At 52.3% G+C, this 20,973-nt stretch overlaps 1 protein-coding gene across 1 annotated transcript in view; it reads right to left on the bottom strand.

The window, feature by feature from the left end:
• Positions 1-1,772: 1,772 nt before the first annotated feature.
• Positions 1,773-20,973, bottom strand: part of Col4a1 (collagen type IV alpha 1 chain) — a 118,083-nt gene continuing 98,882 nt past the window's right edge. The window contains exons 39-52 of the mRNA XM_090341883.1: positions 20,875-20,955; positions 20,448-20,546; positions 17,998-18,048; positions 16,747-16,932; positions 16,173-16,306; positions 15,128-15,200; positions 14,303-14,374; positions 13,190-13,318; positions 12,342-12,440; positions 11,083-11,295; positions 10,022-10,199; positions 5,914-6,028; positions 4,766-4,938; positions 1,773-3,234 (exon numbers count right to left, since the gene is read on the bottom strand). Of these exons, the coding sequence (XP_090198009.1) occupies positions 3,153-3,234; positions 4,766-4,938; positions 5,914-6,028; positions 10,022-10,199; positions 11,083-11,295; positions 12,342-12,440; positions 13,190-13,318; positions 14,303-14,374; positions 15,128-15,200; positions 16,173-16,306; positions 16,747-16,932; positions 17,998-18,048; positions 20,448-20,546; positions 20,875-20,955 (1,685 nt within the window). The 3' untranslated portion in view covers positions 1,773-3,152. The remainder of the gene's footprint in view (positions 3,235-4,765; positions 4,939-5,913; positions 6,029-10,021; positions 10,200-11,082; positions 11,296-12,341; positions 12,441-13,189; positions 13,319-14,302; positions 14,375-15,127; positions 15,201-16,172; positions 16,307-16,746; positions 16,933-17,997; positions 18,049-20,447; positions 20,547-20,874; positions 20,956-20,973) is intronic.

The raw sequence follows: 20,973 nt of genomic DNA, 5'->3' as shown, positions 1-20,973 counted from the left end.
AACATCCTGTGTACTAAAGAATCCATAAAAAGCCAAATACATAATAAATAGAGGCCACACTTAACGGAATTAAGTCTCAGTCTAGTAAAGAGAACAATGCATCCTCAACTGTTGGAGTATTTAAGGTCAAGTCCCATGGGACTGTCTCATTCATTTAGAACATCTGAATATCAAACGTGTATACAGAGGAATTAGAATGGTTCCAACAATTTCACAAAGCACAGGGCAGAGGAAGGGCCAAAACTGGTCTTCTAGATTACTCTTAAGCTGAGTTAACCAAGGACCTGAGTACTGGTAATCAGAGGCCAGAGAAACCAGGAGGGAGACACCACATGTGCCTGCACATTGTGACTGCACAAGTGTGACTATACAGTTTGCACAGTGTGATGACACGTGTGATTTCACACATTTGACTACACAGTTCAGTGACACAAGTGTGACTAAGCCAAGTACAGACCATTCACAACAATTTAAAGTCAAGTCGGTGAAGACGTGATAACATCCTTCACTCATGTATAGCCCCAAGCAAAACTAATCAACCTTACTCTAAACCTCACACGTAAACAGCCAAATGTGTTACACACACCTATAAATTCCAGCACTCAGAAGGCTGACAAAATGAGATAAGAGAACTCAAGGCTTCATAGAAAAATCCTGTGTCAAAAACCATGAAATAGGAAAAAAAACAGATCATGGTGCCCATACATCTACAGCCAACTGACGTGACTATGGTGTCCAAGCTTGGTCTGTGGGAAAGAGAATCCTTTTCGTAACTGGTGCTGGGACAAACTGCAGGATCACCAAGAGACCAGCCTAGGGTCAGCTGCCAGCTAGGGCCCTGCCTCTGACCCCACAGTGAGAGCTGGGAGACGTTTGGCAACTGCTCTATAGAGTGATTTGGTGATGGGAACACACACACACACACACACACACACACACACACACACACACACACACACACTGCAATTCAGAGAGCTCTAAAACAAGCCCACTTTACTATGAGCCAATTGCAGGAAATATACAAAATATACTGGGTCTCAGTGTTGGCATTGAAGGTATTACAGTTGTTGTTCCTTCCCCCATATACCAATATGTAATAAATAATTGTGGCAGATCAGATTTATGCATAGAAAAGGATATGCTCTAAATTGTCAGCCATTGGGTGAGGTCCCATAGTCCTCCGATACCCTAAACCTAATGATTACAGTCTTCTCCATTCTCTCCGTATTAAGGAAAGTCAGAATTGTGTCCCTATGTTTTGGGGAAATGGGGGACACAGTGATCCGAACAGAGCAAGGCAGGCGTGACACAGTCTCAGAGGGAGGTGACGTCCTGCACTCAGGAGGGGCCCGCGTGTTACCCTACTCCACTCATTGGAACTTCTCCATGCTCAGGCTCAGTCCTGCTAAGTCACAGGGAGGAAGCAGCGCACACCCCATTGCCCTACTGCCTCCCATGCTCCACTGCAGCTCCCTCCCCGAGCCCTCACCGCCCAGCCCCTCCTTATCCTTGGACCCTCCCTGGCTCCATTCCCAGGGACCAGCCTCCTCCATCCCCTTCCTGCACCTTCACTGTCTCAACTGGATCTGGGATCCATAGAGCTCTACCTGTGCTTGTGCTACTGCTTCGCTTGAGTTCTTGGGAGGGCGTGATCCCTCCGTGCACTGGTGGACAGAAGGTGGCTGTCTGTCAAGGTCCAGACAGCCAGACAGGAGGTAGCAAGGTGGGCCCCACTGACGACTCTCACGTGGAAGAATTGCAAATAAAAATGATTTAAGGAATGCAAAGCTTACACATTTATTAGCAACCGGAGTAGCAGCCGTTGTTTTAATGCTCTTGTGGCCACACTAGCAACAAATTCATATAAAAGCTTAATTTTTATACAAATAGTTTTATTACAAATTTGAATTTTTACGAAATACACATTTAAAGAAATTACATAAAAGGCTTTAGTAGTCTTTTTTTTTTTTTAAGTAACGTTTTGGAGAATTTTAGTGACCTGGTGTTGGACTACCCTCGTGCAATCCGCCTGCTCCCAGTGACACAGTCCAGGAGCCTCAGAGTGGCCTGCGTGTGCTCGTGTGTGGAAATACGGGTATTTTGGTTCACCAGAGCTGCTTTTCAAGTCTGGAGGTAACATGAGGAGGCTAATGGAGGCCTTTAAGGTTGTTTTGAGGTCAAGTCATTCAGCTTGTGGTTAGTGTTGAAAACCCTGAACATACTTAATACAGAATAAAAACAGTAAGTGCGATGTACATATTTCATCGTCATAGGCACCATTTTCAGGACCCCGGGCTGGCTGTGGCAACATCACTTTGGTTTGGAAATGAACAAGGAAAGCAGCTGAGTCTGCTGGGCTCCCCGGTGCTTAGAAGGCCGGGGAGGGGCACAGGTTGAAAAAGGACTCGGGAAGCTCTACTGAAAACTCATCCTGCCCAAGTGCTGTCACCTATATAAATTACTAATATATATATATACACGCGTACACTTTTGACTTCTGACTACGTTTGGACAGCGTTGTTCCCCAGGCTGGCCACAGAAGCGGCAGTGGAGTGCCACCCGCAGCAGAGAGACGCAAATCTACGTGTGGGAACTGGGAGGGATGGCAGCTAAGTCTGGAATAACATCTGGAGGTTTGGCGAAACCATGTTTCCATGGCTGTTCCCATACACACAGAGACCCGGGTTGTGAAGCACTAGACAGTGGTTTGAACAGACATTCCTATCTGGCGTGACGGTTCCTCTGCGGGGACAGCGCTGACGCGGCAGCCCCGCGGCACGCACGGGAGGCACCGCACGTCCCTAGCACCTGTGGTTGTCTGATGGAGCTCTCGCCTCACACATCAGTGCACCGCATTGTACAATGTTATTTATGTTTTATTTCGTCAAAAGTGCCATTTGGTATGCCACTATGGAAAGCTTAGAGTTGTTGGTTGCTTGGTTGGCTGTTGTTGTTTTCTCCTTCAGCGAGTAGAGGCCAATGAAGCAGGGTGTGTTAGTCACGCAGATTCCTAGAAGGCACTTTATGGTTTCATACTGGACAGTGAGGTACAACGGGGTAGACATCAGGGGTTCACTGCTGTTACACATAGAGAAGGAAGAGGAGGGGGAGGAGTAGCACCATTGTCGTGACGCAGCGGAGAGCCAGCGGCGTTAGGTTCTTCTCATACACACTTGGCAGCGGCTGACGTGGGTACGCAGTTCCCCAGCCTTCAATGTGGACGGCGTGGGCTTCCTGGAAGGCAACACAGAGCAAACCACTGGTACCACCGCCACACTGGGCCTGGGGCCACCTCCAACCCTGCTGAAGACAGCCACTGGCCGCCACCTCCTGGGCCCTGGGGCAGGAGTCCACGGGGACAGAAGCAGGGCTCCAGGGGCACTGTCCCATGCCCACGTCGTGGAACCCAAGGGCACGAGCTGAAGGACAGAGCTGAAGTTACGGCACAGTGACTTCAGGACTCCAGGATCAGGGCCATCTTCCTGGTGCCACCTGCGCCCGAATTAACTGTCATTTGATCAGAAACCCATCTGGGGAACAGGGCAGGCAAGCTTCTTCCCTGCAAACACCATCTATACCTGCAGCGCTCATTGAGCGTTGGGTGGTATGGAGGCCCCACAATGCCAGAACCATCGCTAGACCTCCGAGGAGCTGCCTGGCTGGGGAGGGTTTTTATGGAGATGGTCTAAAGACATTTAATGTCCCATTTCTCCCTGAGCCTGGAAGCTCTACCTGATTTTAATTGTTGGGAAGGCCAAATGAGAATTAAAATTTGAACTTATCAAATTCTTCAGTGGGGAACTGGCTGTAGGTTAAGAACTTGATATCCCCAAAATGAGACTGGATATTTTACCAAATTCCAACGTAAATTCTTATGTCCCAAATTTAAACTAGCAGGATCTTATTTTTAGTTTAGAATCATTTGAGAAGGTAATTCAGTTCATATTAGAGCCTGTCCATTCTGAAAGTCCCACTGACCCCAAAGCCCAGGGAAGCTGCAGGCCTGATTTCGGGAGCTGCTAATAAAGCCACCAATTCAGCCTGTGCTGTTTTTTTGTTTGTTTGTTTGGTTGGTTGGTTTTGGGGTGGGTTTTTTTGTTGTTGTTGCTGTTGTTGTTTGGTGCATGAGAACTGGAAGCTCTGTGCATTCTATGATCTAAGCTGGAAGAGACAGGGTCAAAGCACCGTTCCGCAGACACAGAGAGGCAGGGCCAAGGAGCAGGGTCTGGGGGCCCAGATGTCCACCTCTTACATCTGCTCTGGCTAGGATGGAGGGAAAAGCATAGTGGATTTGATCCACACTCCTGGCGACTGAGGTTCACAAGGTCAGTGGCTCTCCGGGGAACTGTTTCAAAGGCAAGTCATGGGGTGCGGGAGAGGGCAGGAAAAGTGCAGTTCCAAGCGTGCTGAAAGGAATTTTTTATTCACATGGGTCTAAAACAGTCCTGCATGAAGACACTCAGAACTCGCCCTGCAGATTCATCCTCTCCAGGGGCATCACGCCAGGATGAAGAAAGCTGTAGCCTCTCTCAGCTGCTTCAAGCACATCTGAACACATCTCCTACCTCCCCAGTTCTTTAATAAGACTGCTTAGCCCAGAGTTGCCTTTAAGAGTCATCTGCCACTAGAACTGCGCCGAATACCCAATGCCACCCAAGGATGGGGCGCTCAGTCATTCCTGAGACTCTGCACTGATGGGCACAAGGGTCACAGCGAGTGCCACACAGGACACAGAGCCCCCCTGAGGAGGGGCATCGGAACTTACTTGAACATCTCGCTTCTCTCTACGGTGGCAAGCCAAAAGCTGTAAGCATTTGCGTAGTAATTGCAGGTCCCACGTCCATGGCACTCGATGAACGGCGCGCTTCTAAAATCTTCCAGACAGGACCCGGGAGACGCCAGGGCCTGGCCGGAACCCTCAGCACCAGCGCTGGTGTGCTGTGGACACACATGTGCTGTGAGGCAGACGTTCTTTTCCCAAAGACCAACGGAGACCGAGGGTCCCCAGGGAAGCCATGTGCCCAGCCACACAGGATGCCTGGGGCATGCCCTCTGTGCTTATGCTTCCAACCCCTCTGTGGCCAGTTGGCACTGCTGTGACACCAGGGCATGGAGCACTGTACGCGGCCCAGAAATGAGGTGTTGGAAGTCCCTTCCCCCAGCAGGAGAGGCCCTGCCAACTCTGCTAGAAAAGCAGTCATGGCCAATGCAGCGGCTCTGCCTGTAATCCTAGCTACTCAGCAAGCTGAGATCTGAGGATCAAGGTTCAAAGCCAGCAGGAGCACAAAAGGACCTGAGACTCTTATCTCCAAGTAACCTCTAGAAAATGAGAAGTGGGGCTTGGCTCAAGGGTAGGGTGGTAGCCTTGAGCTGAAGAGCTCAGGGACAGCGCCCAGGCTGAGTTCAAGCCTCTTGACTCACCAAAAAAAAAAAAAAAAAAAGAAAGAAAAGCAGTCATGAAGCCCCTTCCTCTCCCTGTTGGTTCACCTGTGGGCCGGCCTGGTCATGCCTGGGGGCATGGATCGAGCATGCACAAAGGTTGGCAGTTTAGGACTAGTATTCATTCCACAGTGGGGGCCCTGGCTGGCCCAGAGTGGTCATCTGCCAGCACGCCTGCGCCGCCCTCCCTCTCTGATACACTGCTTCCAGGCGTGGGCTATTAATATGGCCTATATCCTTCCCTTCTCTTTTCTGGGTGGCTTTGGTGGGAGGAGGTGGGCAGGCTGCTGGTTCTGAGCCCAGGGTGGCAGAGTGTAGCCCACAGGGGTGTTCACCAGCTGGCATGACAGCCCCGGCAGTCCCCACAGGCCGCAGGCCAGCCTCCACGTCGGGTGAGGAGGAGGAGCCCCGAAGCATGACCGCAGAGGAAGAGAGAGGACGGGTATGGGTTCAAGACCCGCCCGCGGCACTCACCATCACGAAGGAGAAGCCGATCCACAGCGAGGACCACCCGCTGGGGCAGGGCGGGATCTGGATGGTCTGACTGTGCACAGCCATCACCATGGCCGGCGCCTCACACACTGCGCACCTGGAAGGGAAGGGGCGGGGGTCAGCACGGGAACCCCCCCCCACTCCCAGCCCGTCCTTCACAGTCTCCCAGCTCCGATCTACCCTAGGGAGGACATACACCCAGTCCTGACGCAGGCTCGGGCCTCCCAGGGGCTGCCCAGGCCCACCTCAGTGTTAAAGCACTCAGTTTGCACACAGGTGTTGTCGCCCACTGGTCCCTCTGTTCACAGACAGGGGCCATCTGCCCCGAGCCTGGCCCAAAGTACCAGGCTAAAACAGACCCTCGCTGACTCCTTGAACACTTCCGGGACTCCCAGATTTTTATCAGGAGGCAGAACTAATGGGACGGGAGGAGTGCTCTCTCACACCCGTGGAATTCAGTAGTGGTGCTATGCTGGGGAGAGTCTTCCACGCGGGGACAGACTCGGAACCTCCGGTGGACAGTGGCTGATGGTGCCTGTCCTCCTGTTTTCACTGCCACACGACTCAGCTGACCCTGATTGCTGCCTGTTCAGGATCCAAGGCCAACCCAAGGTCCTGGCAGGAGAGGGCCCCACTTCCATGCCAGGCGGGCTAGGCCCCAGGTGAAAACCCTACTCTGTTCCAAGACTTGCTCCAACAAGGGAGCCCTGCCTGGGGGTGGATACTGGGCCTGGAAGACAACAAACACTGGCAGCAAAATAATTGCATTCAAGTCACAGCGTAAACAGAGCATTCAGCCGCACGGCGAAATGAGTACAAATGGTGTCAGTAATTTCAGCGGCTGTGCAGTGTCCGCCTGAGAATGGAAGCAGGTGAGAGGCATGTTAACCATCCTCGTGTGTGTGTGTGTGTGTGTGACAGACAGAGAGACAGACAGACAGAACTCCTTCTTGATTTACATAATGCAGATGAATTAAAAGACTCCATGAAACCTCCATTGCTGAGCTGGGCCTTGTCTAGTCACTGCCATCTGCCTCAGACATAAGGGGCCGAATGGCTGTATTTCCCAGGAGGCCTTGGGGCTGGGGAGCTCCAGGTGGCCAGGGTGGAGTGGCTGTGGACACTGCCACAGCGGGCACTTCACACATGGAGCTCAGCACGGAGGAGGACAGGGCTGGATGGACCACGTGCCCCTGAGGCAGTCACATTCTCCATGTTATGTCTGAGGAAACCGAAGCCACCGTTAACGTCCAAGCCGGATCAGCCTGGATTCCCCTCACTCCCAGACCCTGGCCTCCATTCAGGCAATTACATAAACCTGGGTTTAGGAAGACTCTGCTCTTCAAAAGCCAGAGAAGGCGCTTAGGAAACCTTGCCTGCCATCAGGACAGAGGAGTGGCCGTTCCTCTCTCAGTCTCAGTGAAGAATACTGTGTTACTGAAATTAAGCGTTCAGACCTTCCCCAGGGGGAGAGGAACCTGTGCGAGTGCCGAGACACTGTTGGAGACCTGTTACAGTCTCCCTGGAGAACTGACAGGGCAACGCGGTGCAGCACAGTGTGATGCAGTGCACAGAGATGTGAGGACCCCGGAAGGGACCTGGGGCTGCACTTGTTTCTGTGGGCCCCTTGACAGGGACACGAAAGACCCTGGCACAGAGAGTCCCAGAGTGTGGAAACAGCTTAGACTCCAGCTTCGGCTCAGAGGCAGTGTGTACTCAGGGAGATACGCGCCTAAGACAACAGCTCCAGACCTGACATAGAGCATCGTCACCTCGTGCCAGGGACCTGTGTCCCAACCAAGTTCTCATCACAGACAATGGGAAACATACATGAACATGTTCTACCTGTCATCCCCGGAAAGCTAGAAGAGAAAACAGCAAGGGGTTAGCTCTGCTCCCGGGCACATAGCTCAGGCTGGGTTGGAAGCATGCACAGGTCAACAGTGGGGTTCCCGTGTGAAGCTCTGGAAGTCAGCAAATCACATTTCCCAGCTTATGACCCATAGCTTTACAAATTGAAAAATCAAAGAGCCTGTGGCTCAAGCCTGCCATCCCAGCAACTTGGGAGGAAGCTTTCTGGAGAAGGAGAAGGGTGGTTTGAGGCTAGCCCAGCCCCAAAGGTTCAGGAAGCTTCATCTCAATGATGGCACAGTGGTGGATGACTGCCATTCCCATTATGGTGGGGAGGGGGAGGAGGGGAAGTACAAATAGAAAGAATAGGACCCAGGTCCACCCAGGTGTGAAGTGAGCTCTTAACTCAAAAACAATGAGTGTAAAAAGAGCTAGCAGAATGGCTCCAATGGTAAAATGCCTACCACGCATGCATGATTCCCTGAGATCAAGCTTCACTGTCACACACACACACACACACACACACACACACACACACACACACACACCTAAGAATGCTGTCAAGAGGTGGAACATAAGGAAAGTACATGTGCACAATGCCTTGTGTGAGAACATGTCCCCAGCCAGCCCGCCACAGTCCCCCAAACAGAGGGGCCCTGGAAGGATTGATAGACAGGGCCTGCCAAGGCAGGCAGGTCTCTGCAGGGCAGGACTCTCCCTCGCCTCCCCAGGTTCCCTCAGCTGGCAGAGCACGAGGCAGTGCTTGCCTCTCCAGGAAGGTAGAAGGCCGGATTCCTCCTTAGCCTTCCCTGGCTTCTCTCACCCATCGTTACTGTGGTGTAAGAAGGAGAGTTATGAGGCAGCCCTGTCAAATGCATTTGTTTGCTGGGCCCTTGTGCAGCTAAAAATCCAGCGTTTAAGAGACAGGCAAGATAAGCGCCTGCTGTGGGTCAGAATCACTGCCACCTGCTAACCTGTTGTCTCTGGAAACGTGTGTCCTGCACTGGTGCTTCGAGGGCCCGAACATGGGATCTGCTCACTGGGCACCCGGCATTTTCACTGAGTGAAAACGGATGGACTAGGAGAATGTGCAACAGATGTTCCTTCTGCGTGTTTGTGGGATGTGGTGCTAAGAGTCCTCGGCAAGGTTTTTATGTATGAAGTAACAATGCATGAAGCACAGCTTCACATAAAATACATCAACAGAGAAGACCTAATCTGGCCTACCACGGCAGCCACCTCACACCTTCTGGAATGGCTTCTATCAACAACAACAAAAGCAAACAAACCAGCCAGGGAAGAGTGGGAAGAATCTGCAGCCCTGAGCCCCGCTGGTGTGTCAGGGTGCTGCCGCTATGGAGAATGGCAGGAAGTTTCTCCAAAAATTGAAAACTAAGTTATGTGGGCGTCAGCAAATCCACCTCTGGATATATACCCAGAAGAGCGAAAAGTGAGAAACGAGAGTGGACACCCATGTTTGCGGCAGCTAAGATGCAGAAGCAAGCCAGATCTGTGCTGGCGGTTGTGTAGACAAAGATTATATCCACTTGGTGAGACGTGATTTGGCCTTAAAAAAGGAAAAGAAAGCCAGATGTAGCTCACACCTGTCATCCTAGCTACTCAAGAGGCTGAGATCTGAAGACTGCAGCTTGGAGTCAGCTTGGGCAGAATCTGTGAGACTTTTACCTCAAATTGACCACCAAAAAGCCAGAAATGGAGCTGTGGCTCAAGTGGTAGGTGACGAGCTCAGCTGAGTTCAAGTCCCAGGACTGGCCAAAACAAAAAAAAAAAAAAAAAGGAAAGAAAATTTTGATACAGGCTATCCATGACTGGCCCTCGAGGACATGATGCTGGGTGAAATAATGCCATTCACCAAAAGACAAAGGACGGGGACCAGCGCGCTCCAGTTGTAGGAGGCCTAGGAGGGTCAAATTCAGAGGCAAAGCAGAATCGTGGGCTCGGCTGAGGGAGAGTGCTCAGTGTTTAGTGACCACTGGATGACAGCAGGGCACAGTGTAATGTAGTAAGTGCCGCTGGCCTGAGTCCTTGGATGAGTTAAGATGGGACATTTCTTAAGGAAGCCTGTTACTACACCGTCGTTAGAGATAATTCACTTTTCACAACTTTCACCAGAGCAGGACTGATCACGCCTGCAAGTCTTCCCTGAGGGGTGTGGGCTCTGCGCAGGCTCGGTCACCACTGAGAGGCGGCAGGTCCGGGCACGTCCCCGTGTCCTCACCTGCTGATGAAGGGCCGGATGCTGTCCCCGGTGATGGGTGCCATGGACATGGGCATCGGCTCGGGGGTGGACAGCCAGTAGGAGTAGTCATTGCGCGAGGCGAAGTTGCAGACGTTGTTGATGTTGCAGAACAGGAAGGGCATGGTGCTGAACTTGCGGAGGCAGCTGCCAGCCGTGCCTGTGCGGGGACGGACGCCAGTGAACACCATCAAGCACTGGGACAGACAGACAGCACCACCGCCCACGGGGACTGGCCGGCCCACCTATCATCAAGGCCCACCTTATGCGGTGCCATTAAATCGGAAGCTGACATGATTAGTCCTTAGTAGAATTGGCCACATAGACCGATCTGATTATACATGAACGAAGCGTAAATGCAAGGTGACCAGGGAAGAACGGAAAGTGTAAAGGCTTGGGCAGGGCAGACTGGGTAAAAGGAAACAAACCTAGTTTACCAGAAGGGAGAAGCCTTTCCTACTGGGCCTCTGGAAAGATGACATCCAGATGACCAGTGGACAGTGGGCCCACACTCGCTGAAGATGCAGCGGTGCCCTGTGCTAGCAGCGTACAGTGACCCTCAGCCCTGGACGCCCTCACACAGGCTGCAGGGGTGGCAGGGGTTCTGGCGCAGTGAGGACAGTGAGGATAAAGTCCGGGGGACAGAGGGCAGCTACGGGCATTTTGGGCAGGACAGATGTGTTTTAGAGGAGCCGCAGTGAAGCTGCCTGAGTCCAAGAACATCAGGGCCAGCTGTCAAGCATGCACCCCAACTTGACACCCAAGTTTTTATTAAGTACACGTGTTCAAGGAACCAGACCCAGGACCTGGCTTCCCACGAACACAGTGACTGCTGAACTGACCACTTGCTACGAGGGAGGCTGTCAGAACCACTGTCTTCCTTGTGCACTATACCATACCATACCGTACTGTATCATACCATACCGTATCATACCGTACCGTACCAGACGGTACCCCGCTCCTGAACAGCAGGCTCCTCAGCCATGACACCATATCATACCATACTACACGGTACCCCCCCTCCCGAGCAGCAGGCTCCTCACCCAAGTCCTGGCCATGTGCTCGCTCATTGCCTTGCACATAGAGCAGCGAGTACCCGTGGTACAGGATTTTGGTTCCGGGGGGACAGGTTGGGTCTTCCGTTGTCTGGCTGTGTCTGGTCACGAGGAAGCCATGGTCAACAGAAGGGGTGCCTGGAGGTCCCATAGATCCTGGCAGCCCGTCGGGGCCGGGGGGGCCGGGGAATCCTCTGGGACCTGAGTACAGAAGGGGAATGGGGGCCCCAGTTACAGACAGGTTCCCGGGAAACCTTCAAACTGCTGTCTCAGAGTTGTCAGTGTGCCAGCCCCTCCACCTCACAAAGGAAGTACTCACAAGAGTGTGTCAAGTATGCTGAGGGCAGCCTCCTTCAGGCTCTCTCCCTCCCCCCCACCCCCTTTCTGTCACCACTGAGCCCTACCCCAGCCCTTTTGCTTTAGTTTTAAGGTATGGTCTCATGATTCTGCCTTGAGTTGAGCTTGAACCATTTCCCTCGTGCCTTTTTACTTTCCACATGGCTGAGATCATGGATGCGAACCACTGCACACAGCTAGGGGGATAAGGTGGGCTCTTCATAACTTTCTGCCCAGGCTGGCCTTGAACTGAGATACCCTACCTTCCCAGTGGCCGGGATTACAGGCATGTGACACCATGCTCAGCTAGCCTCTCATTTGTACAGTTCTCGGGATGGCTTTACAGACACACTGATTGCATGAAGCCCGTGTTCAAACAGTTGTTCAATGAACAAAGGAAAGGGAGGAAAATAAACAAGAATAAATGGAAATAAGCCAGCGGCGTGGTTCTGTGTGCGGCACTCACAGGGAATGCAGTGGGTCCTTCAGGTGCCTGGGGGCAGCGGTGCCACACCAGAGCGGGCAGGGACCTGAGCCTCAGCAGCAGGCACTGTAGGGTGCACTCTTGAGTGCCCCTGAGCTAAAGGAGACTGCGCTCAGCTCCGGCTGCACATTGGCATAGCGTTTGGGGGTCCACTTTCTTCCACTGGCCACGGCTGACACAGAATGTTTTTTATAGCCAAAGCCCACTTCAGCCACGTGGGCCACCACTCCCGGACCACCATATGGAAAACCTGCTTCTTGGTCTCCATGTGGGTGCTGATGAATTTGGCAGCCTCTTTCTCTTTGCTTGGAAACCTCTCAGTAGTGTGTTTTAGTTCAGGTTGCCGTTTTCTCCACACCTGAGTCCACTGTTTCTAACCTGAAGATACAGCTAAAGGGTAATTCATCAGGAGGCCCACGTAACCTACCAGGAGGCCCGAAAGGTCCTGTCTCTCCTTTCTGGCCAGGGGCTCCATCGAAGCCAGGAGCACCTGGGGGCCCAGGTATGCCCGCCGAGCCTGTCACACCTGGAGGAGAAAGACATGGTGAGCTGGCCCTGGGGGACAGGGAGTTGTCTGGTCCTCTTTCTTCCCTTCTTACTCGCCCTTGGCATATTTAGGAGACAAGTACACAGCTTTCCTCAAAGGTGAGAGGGCTTGCCACACACACCCCCACATGGGGGGCTTGGTGGGCCCCCAGCTAGTTCAGGGCTCCTGCTGTGATGTTTGGTAGCTGGATGTGGAGGAGAGCAGGCGAGGGAGGCGGAGATCTGACAGCCGGTCTGCTCCAGTGTCTTGGTGTGGAGACCACATGTGAGCAGCTGGCACTGAACATGTCATGGTGTTGTCTGGGGGTCTCCTCCCCGCTCCCGACCCGTGAAAACTCCTGAACCAGGAATGTCCTAGCTCTACCTGGACCCGGGGAGGGTGTCTGGAGACACAGGAAGGGGTTTCAGGGAGGCGGAGCCCGGCTGGGGGCTGGGCTCCCCGTGGCCTTCCTGCAGCGCGGGGCGGGGCGGGGGGGGGGGGGCTGTGCTGTGTGTGGCTGGTGCCATTCCACAGAATGTGGACATGTTGGGTTGTGGGTTTTGTGGGTTCTAGTTTTTCTGGTCGGATCTTCTTTTTATTTAGTGTGGGGGGTCTTTTCAAAAACCTCGCTGGCTTCTGACGTACATCACAGAATGTTGACCCACACTCCCATCCTAAGCACACAGGACCTGGGAAGTCCCACCACTCAGCCGCCCTGCTCCACCCCAGCACACCCTCGGTGTCCTCACCTTGCTGTCCTTTAGGGCCTGGGGGTCCTTGGAGCCCTTTCAGGCCCGGGGGTCCCTCAGGACCAGGGAGCCCTGGCTCTCCTTTGATGACGTCATATGGACCAGGAGGGCCGGGCGGGCCTGGCAGACCTGTAGGGTGGAAGAGGGGGTGATCAGTTTCCCCACAACAAGCGGGGACGTCCAGCACGCCACAACCCAAACGTCCACACCGCTCCAAAGTAAGGCCAGGGCAGGTGGCACCGGGAGGAGCGCCTTACGAAGACACGTGCCCTAGCATCGGCCCTTGACTCGATCTCAGAGCCTCGTACTTGCTAGGCAGCCCCTCTGCCACATTCCTACCCTGGACATTCATTCTCCTCACATCTCCCTTTCTGGACTTGACGTCCACATGTGTGAGCCTGAAGACCCTTCCATGGTGAAGACTCCGCAGAGGGACCGGACGCTGCCGCCGACCCTGCCTTGGCACTGCCCAGGGGACACAGCGGGCTGCACCACAGCCAGCCCGCTTCCCGCTCAGAGCTCCAGTCTGGGCCCTAAGAACCCTCGCTGGGCACTGTGGCCCTGCTCCTAACTTTCCAATGGTGAGGGAGCTTGGTTCCTCCATCAGTGTCATCATATCCATGCGATCTGATGGTCCTCTCAGCCTCCTGGCCTCCAAACACTCCCACTTCCTTTCTCCTTCCAGACACATTCTCTACCTCTTTCCCCGACATTCACCTCTCAGTGCCTTTGGCATCTTGTAGCCTAGAACACAGCACTGAAGACTGAAGTGGGCCCTAGAAACATGGTCTGTCCACCAGGAGGTAAGTGGGCGAAGGACGGCAACCGTTTCCTTCCAGGATTATTTTGGTTTTTGGATCCCCTCATCACTGCAGCCCCTGTGGTCAATCTACTGATGTCTGACCAGAACTTGTGCGGTTTACTGTTGTAGCTTCCAATGGCTGACTGTGGCCTGACGGGATAGCCTGTGCCGTGCTCGGTCTGGGGGTCAGTCCTCATCCTTCCCCTGGACTCAGATTTCCAGTCATTGCCCAGGATTCTGTGTGTCCCACGGCCCTCGTATCTCCGCAGAGCAACAGGAAAGATCCAGGGGTTAATAACAAGTTCTCCTACCTTTGGAGCCAGGTACGCCTTGATCTCCCTGGTCTCCCTTCAGTCCCTGGAGGCCGGGAAGACCTTTCTGACCTAGGGAGAAGGAAACATTGACTTTGTACAGTTTCCAACAACACACAAATGTGAGTATGCGTGTTCACATACACACGTTCATGTGCAGGCCATGCACAAACATGGGTGTGTGCACACAGGCACAGACACACACCCACACAGGTGCATGCCTGTGTGCATCTGCACACACATACACAGACACACCTTGTATGCACATGTTGTGTGCGTATGTACGTATACACAGTCATGTACACATATCTTCATGTGTACATGTATTTTTTGCACACTGAATATATGTCTAATTCATCCTCAAAGGGAAAAAGCATTCTTTCTATCAGCCAAAACATCTGTTGAACCAAGAGGGCAAGCGGCGAATGTCAGTCACCTAGAGAGGGCAAGGGTCAGAGTGCACAGTCACCGTCTATTACACGTGTTCCCCCCAGACCACCAGACACCCATGGGCTGTGTGCTCTTCCTGTGCATAGGATTCTGCCCTAAAAACCTCACCCTTGGAAAGTGGCAGGAACCAAGAAGTGCTCGCTGAACACATTAGGAAATAAACGGACTTCTTGCTGAGATGTACATAACAGTTGTAGGGTCCCAACTATTGCCAAGAAAACGAGATGCCCTGCACAGCCACTCGTAGGATGACACAAATAGGCTGCCACAGGAGAAGGGTGTCTTTAATTTGAAGACCTCCGTGTCTGGGAACAGGGGCCTGTGGCCCTGAGGCCCTCTCCGCAGCTGGTGGCAGGACCACCATTTCCATCTTACCTTGGAACCCTGGGACTCCCGGTGGACCCATATCTCCCTTGGAGCCTGTGATTCCTGGAGAGCCACCGATGCCCTAGATGGGATATGCAAAGACGGCATGAGCGGGGATCGCTCTGGACGCACGTGGAAAGCCTCTCAGGCCACCTGGCAGTAGGAATGCCGACAACACCCCTTCACACCCAGCAAAGTCGGGTTGTGAACCTGAGGCTCCTTAAACAATCTCATAAGGATTGCCTGGAAAGCCCAGCGTTTGTCTCATCTTGCTTTCTTCTGCCTGCCCAGCCATGTGCTAAATCCCTCAGGAACAGGCAGATGACTTACACCTGCAGTCTCCACCCATGGCAAGCCAACCTTCCTGGGCCCAGACACCCCAGAGTCACACTCTTCCCATGTGTTTTTGGACAGTGGGGAGACTGACTCACAGACAGTGACTGACTCTGGAAATACATCTCTAATCACCTCACAAAAGCTCACAACAGTCCTTCACCATCATGGCGGCAGAGCTGAGAGTCATACCAGAGATCATCAGTGTACCTTCGAGGAGCTGTACACTCATAAATGACAATACACACACACACACACACACACACACACACACACACACACACACACACACACACACACACACACCCTTGATCCCTATCACACCCTGAGCTGTCTAGGTCACTAATGGCAACATCCAATGACATCTGCAGTATCCAGTTCAGCTGCCTGTCACAGACAGTTGTGGACTGCAGTTAGTCTTTATAAGACAACCCTGAATTATTTTACAAACGTGTGAGTAGACTGTACACAGGCGCACATTTGAAAACTGAGTTCAAACTTTGTCGCTGGATTACAATTTGTGGCAGAGGAGCACTTCTCAATGGTCCCTGGAAAAACGCCACAGGAATGTCTTATTCTGGTCCCAGTGAAGAAAAGGCACTAATTTAGGCACCAGAAATTGTCACCTATGGACACACATATACACACCACACACCACACACACAATCTATGACCATGAGAGCCTCCTTACACAAGGAATCTCCACAAGCTCATTACTCACCGGCATGCCCTGGAACCCCGGGTCTCCCTTTGGTCCTGGGACACCGGGTGTTCCTGGCCATCCTGGGCTGCCCTTGTCACCTTTCAGTCCATCAAGGCCAGGCAGCCCTGGAGGCCCCGTGGGTCCGGGAAGCCCTAATGGGACAGAGTAAAGATTGATCAAGGTGGGAAGGTCACAGTGGCCACTGCCCTGTTACTCTGACCTTACTGCCACCCAGCAGACCCTGGCTGTAACGCCACCCTACCAGCAGCATGAGCCCCAGGGAGGAAGGGAGGGAAGGAGGGAAGGGAAGAAGGAAGGGAGGGAGGAGATGCAGGCAACTCCAGTCCCCACACCGGGACCACAGAGCCATCACAGGAGATGGGGTCAAGGCAGAAGGGGCCAGGAGATCATGCTGATGAAAATACCACCAGATGGCATCTCTACTGAATATTTCCCATTAACAATTTACCTCCTCACAGCTTATTTAAATAAAACCCTCAAATGAGAATTCTTATCATGTAACCATTCCCTTGGTTTCTATCTGTTTTTATGCCCCCATGCCCGCTCTGATGCTTGGTTGAAATGCCTTTACCTGGTAGGCCGGGCTGTCCCTGAGGTCCTCGGTCTCCTTTGGGACCCACCACGGGGCGGCCGGGAGCCCCAGGTAAGCCTGGCTGTCCTTGGGGCCCCGGAGGACCCATGAATCCTGGCTCGCCTTTGGATCCAGGAACGCCTGGGCTCCCAGCTAGTCCAGGGAAGCCCACTTCACCCTTGGAACCTACACAATGGAAACAGGTGGAGCTGGTGGTGACAGAGACTCCAGTCTGAGGTGCTCTGATGGGCAGGGAAGATAGTAACATGCTTTCCACACTCCCTGTAACCCTCAGTGGGAGCTCCCACAAACACCAGCAGGAAAACCAACACATTAGGTGCCTTCCAGAGCCTGGCTGAGAAGGAAAACAGCAGCATGTGATGGCAAACAGTATTTACATAGATGGTTTCAAGTCTGCAGGCCATCACGTTGCTGAAATGAAGGGCTTGCTCCATCACCGAGTGAAAGAACAGAAGGCCGCTGTGCTGTGCAGCAGAACACTACACTACGATCAGAAGCCATGGGCCATAACCAACAAGGCACCCTGCAAATGGACCATGCTGTGGGAAGAAGTCAGACCGAAAGAGCACAACTGCCTGACTTCATGCAGATAAACCACAGCTCCAGAAAGCCGCGGGGTGGGGTAAAGGATATAACCTTGTCCTCAGTGCAAAAGGGCATATACATGTCAAAACTTATCCAAGGGGGACTGGGAGTTTGGCCTAGTGATTGAGGGCTTGCCTAGCATGCACGAAGACCCAGGTTCGATTCCTCAGCACCACACACACGCACACACACACACACAACCCAGAAGTGGTGCTGAGGCTCAAGTGGTAGAGCTCTAGCCTTGAGAAAGTCCAAGGACAGTGCTCAGGCCCTGAGCACAAGGCCCAGGACTGGCCAAAAAAAAAAAAAAACTTATCCAAGGGCACACTTTAAGTGTGCAATTTATTATAAAAGAAAAAATAAGCAAGAGCTTACAGGAAGAAAGAACTCTTCATATTTACTTTTAAACAGTGTTCAAAACTCCCCAGGAAAAACCGGGAAGATATTTGTCATGTACCACACAGGCTCTCGATCTACAGACTCGGCAGCAGGAACCCTGCAGAGCATTGGCTACCACTGGAGTCAGAATCTGTGGTCCACATTCAGAGTAAGAGGCACAGACTGTCCCCTAGGACAGCTCCTAGGACAGCATGCAGCAGCCAGGGCCACGACAGGACTGGGAGGAACAAATGGAGGAAGTGGTACCTTTGTCTCCTTTGGATCCTGGAAACCCTGGGAATCCTCTTCCGGGAAGACCTGTAGAATACATGGAGATTAGTGCAGAGTGACGAGGGAGCAAAATTCCACGACCGTGCTTCTCATAAGACACACACTGCCCCGGCAGGGGGCGTTTATAACGGACGTCTTTATCATACAGTGTTTTCTGTAAGTAACTGCTATCCAGAAGGCCCATCCTTTCTGCCTGGCAGCTCTGAGTGGGGGACTATCAACCAAGTACCCCTGTAATGACTGCTGGCCAGCTGTTTGGGTGGTAGACAAATCACTGAGGATGCTCTGGAAGCTGCAAAAACGACCACTATCACCTGGGCCATAAGACACGGTGTTGTGTTCCCATCCACACAGGCAGAACCAGCCTTGGAAAGCAGCAAGACCAGCCGGTGGACAAGCTCCAGAAGGCCCTGCCCCTATGGGAGCACTCCCTTCTGGCCCCATGGAGCCTGTGAAAGGGTCCCCCATTCACACCAAGAACCCTGCTGAACGTTAAATAAAAAGCCCACAGAGTGGGAGAAGATCTTCACTAGCCATACAACAGACAGGGCCTCATATCTAAAATATATCTACAGCTCAAAAAATTGAATCTCTCCAAAACAAATCTTCAAAGAAACAACCATCCCATTAAAAGATGGGCCAAAGACTTAAAGAGAGACTTCTCTGAAGAGGAAATAAGAATGGCCTATAGACACACGAAGAAATGCTCGACATCTCTGGTCATAAAAGAAATGCAAATCAAGACAACTCTAAGATTCCACCTCATTCCAGTTAGAGTGAGCCAGGATCAGGAAAACTAATAACAACAGATGCTGGAGGGGATGTGGCCAGGAGGGATCACTACTACACTGCTGGTGGGAGTGCAACCACTATGGCAAGCAGTATAGAGAGTCCTCAAAAGACTAAACATAGAGCTCCCCTATGACCCAGCAATGCCACTCCTTGGCATTTACCCAAATGTCCAGAAACAAGGGCATACTAAAGCCACTAGCACAACCATGTTCATTGCAGCATTATTTATCATAGGGAAGATATGGAATCAACCCAGATACCCCTCAGCAGATGACTGGATCAAATAGACGTGGTACTTATATACAATAGAATTCTATGCTGCCATCAGAAAGAATGACATCACCGCCATTCTTAAGGAAATGGAAAGATTTGGAAAAAATTATATTAAGTGAAATAAGCCAGGCCCAAACATAGGAATATAGGCTCAATGGTTTCCCTCATTTGTAATAATTAGTATACACCTAGGACTCTCCTAGCAGAGGATTACAGTAGCTCAAAACCTAGGTACATAAGGTCATATAGAATGAGACTAAATGAAAGGATCTCTAGGATATGGAAATAGGAGCTTTATCTTATGTGATTATTATCCATGTTATTTCTCTTCTCTTTATTTGCTCTTATGGTTAATCTCATATTGTTTCTGTATCTGACTTTGTTATCTGGTATATTATATATATATATATATATGTGTGTGTGTGTGTGTGTGTGTGTGTGTGTGTGTGTGTGTGTTTCGTTGAAATAGGAAAGAGAAGGGGCAAAAACAAGATGATTGTGAGGGGGTGGGGGGAGGGAGATGGGAACAAAAACATAAGAAGGGGTATCCATGTGTAAGAAGTAATAATCCTACTACCTGGCGAATGTAACTGTACAGCCCAGTACTGTCCCCTGGTATTGCAAGATTTGACCCAATACCAGGCTTCTCCCTAGTGGTCTTTTCTTGCCCACTTTTGATCTTTACCAGTAATTGACCAGGCTGAGCTAGAGGCACGAATTGATGACAGACGTGGCAGTGGTAGAGGCAAGAGGACAGCTGGAAAGCATCGGAGTGGCCAGGACAGAAGGGAGGAGGAGCAGAGTCAGCAGAGAGAACAAAGTCTGGAGCCTAGAAATCATGTACCCTGGTTATAGGAAAACTTCTAAGGAGCTGCCAGACCTTCACAGTCAGAGGTCCTGGAGACCCAGGGCCTGAGAACTGTAACTCAAGCTACTTTATGAGCAGAGGGCACCAATGCCCAAAGCCTGTAACTCTAGGACCTGCTGCACTATCAATCTCTGATGCTGCTCGGTCTGCCTGGGTATTTCTGTGTGTGTGTGTGTGTGTGTGTGTGTGTGTGTGTGTGTGTGTGTGTGTGTCCTTGGACTCTCTGACCAAGTTGCAGTCCTCAATAAAGGAGAGGAGCTGATTGAGGGATCTATAAACCCCAGGACCACTTCTCAAATGGAGGAAATGTGGGCAGAGGGGGGAGTCTTGTGTTTTGTCCCAGCAAGTGAAAGGGGGCTGTCAGAGGAGGCATTTGCCATGCAGCATGCTTCCCTTCCCGTGTCCATCAGGCCTGCCTCCATCTGCTCGGCTATGCTCTTTCTGCATGGCTGTCAGGCTTGGTGAGTGGCTGCGGCCTCTGGGCAGAACGTACCTGGCTCACCCTTCTCCCCCGCGGAGCCGGGGATTCCATCACTGCCTGGCTCTCCTTTCTGGCCAGCTGGACCCATGGGACCCGGAGTCCCAGGGAGACCTGAAAGAGAAATCCACACCATCACTCACGAACCTCTAGTGACGGGGCCTGGAGTCCCTGAAGTCACTCAGACCCCTCCCTCCCTGCTTGCCAGGAACCCCAAACCTCCCAAGCTCACTATGGGAAGCAGCATGAGATGCGGCTCCCAGTCCCTTTCTAGTGATGAGAGCTCAGAAACACCCTGCAGAGCCCCATTTCCCACCAAGGCTGGGGTGCTGATCTGAAGAGCAGAGGACAGGACCATGAGGGCACCAGGCCTGCGGCTGCGCCCCTGGCTCCCTGGAGATGGAGACACCATCCCCCTCCCTGCACTCCAGGATGGTCCTACCTGCTTCTCCTTTGATGCCAGGAACACCATCCAGTCCCGGCAGGCCTTTGTCTCCTTTCTCTCCGGGGAGTCCAGGACTTCCTGGAGACAAACACAAAC

Source organism: Megascapheus bottae, chromosome 11 (genome assembly GCF_031878675.1).
Source record: "Megascapheus bottae isolate mThoBot1 chromosome 11, mThoBot2.hap1, whole genome shotgun sequence".
Lineage (NCBI taxonomy): Eukaryota > Metazoa > Chordata > Mammalia > Rodentia > Geomyidae > Megascapheus > Megascapheus bottae.
This window is presented reverse-complemented; position numbering and strand designations above follow the sequence as displayed.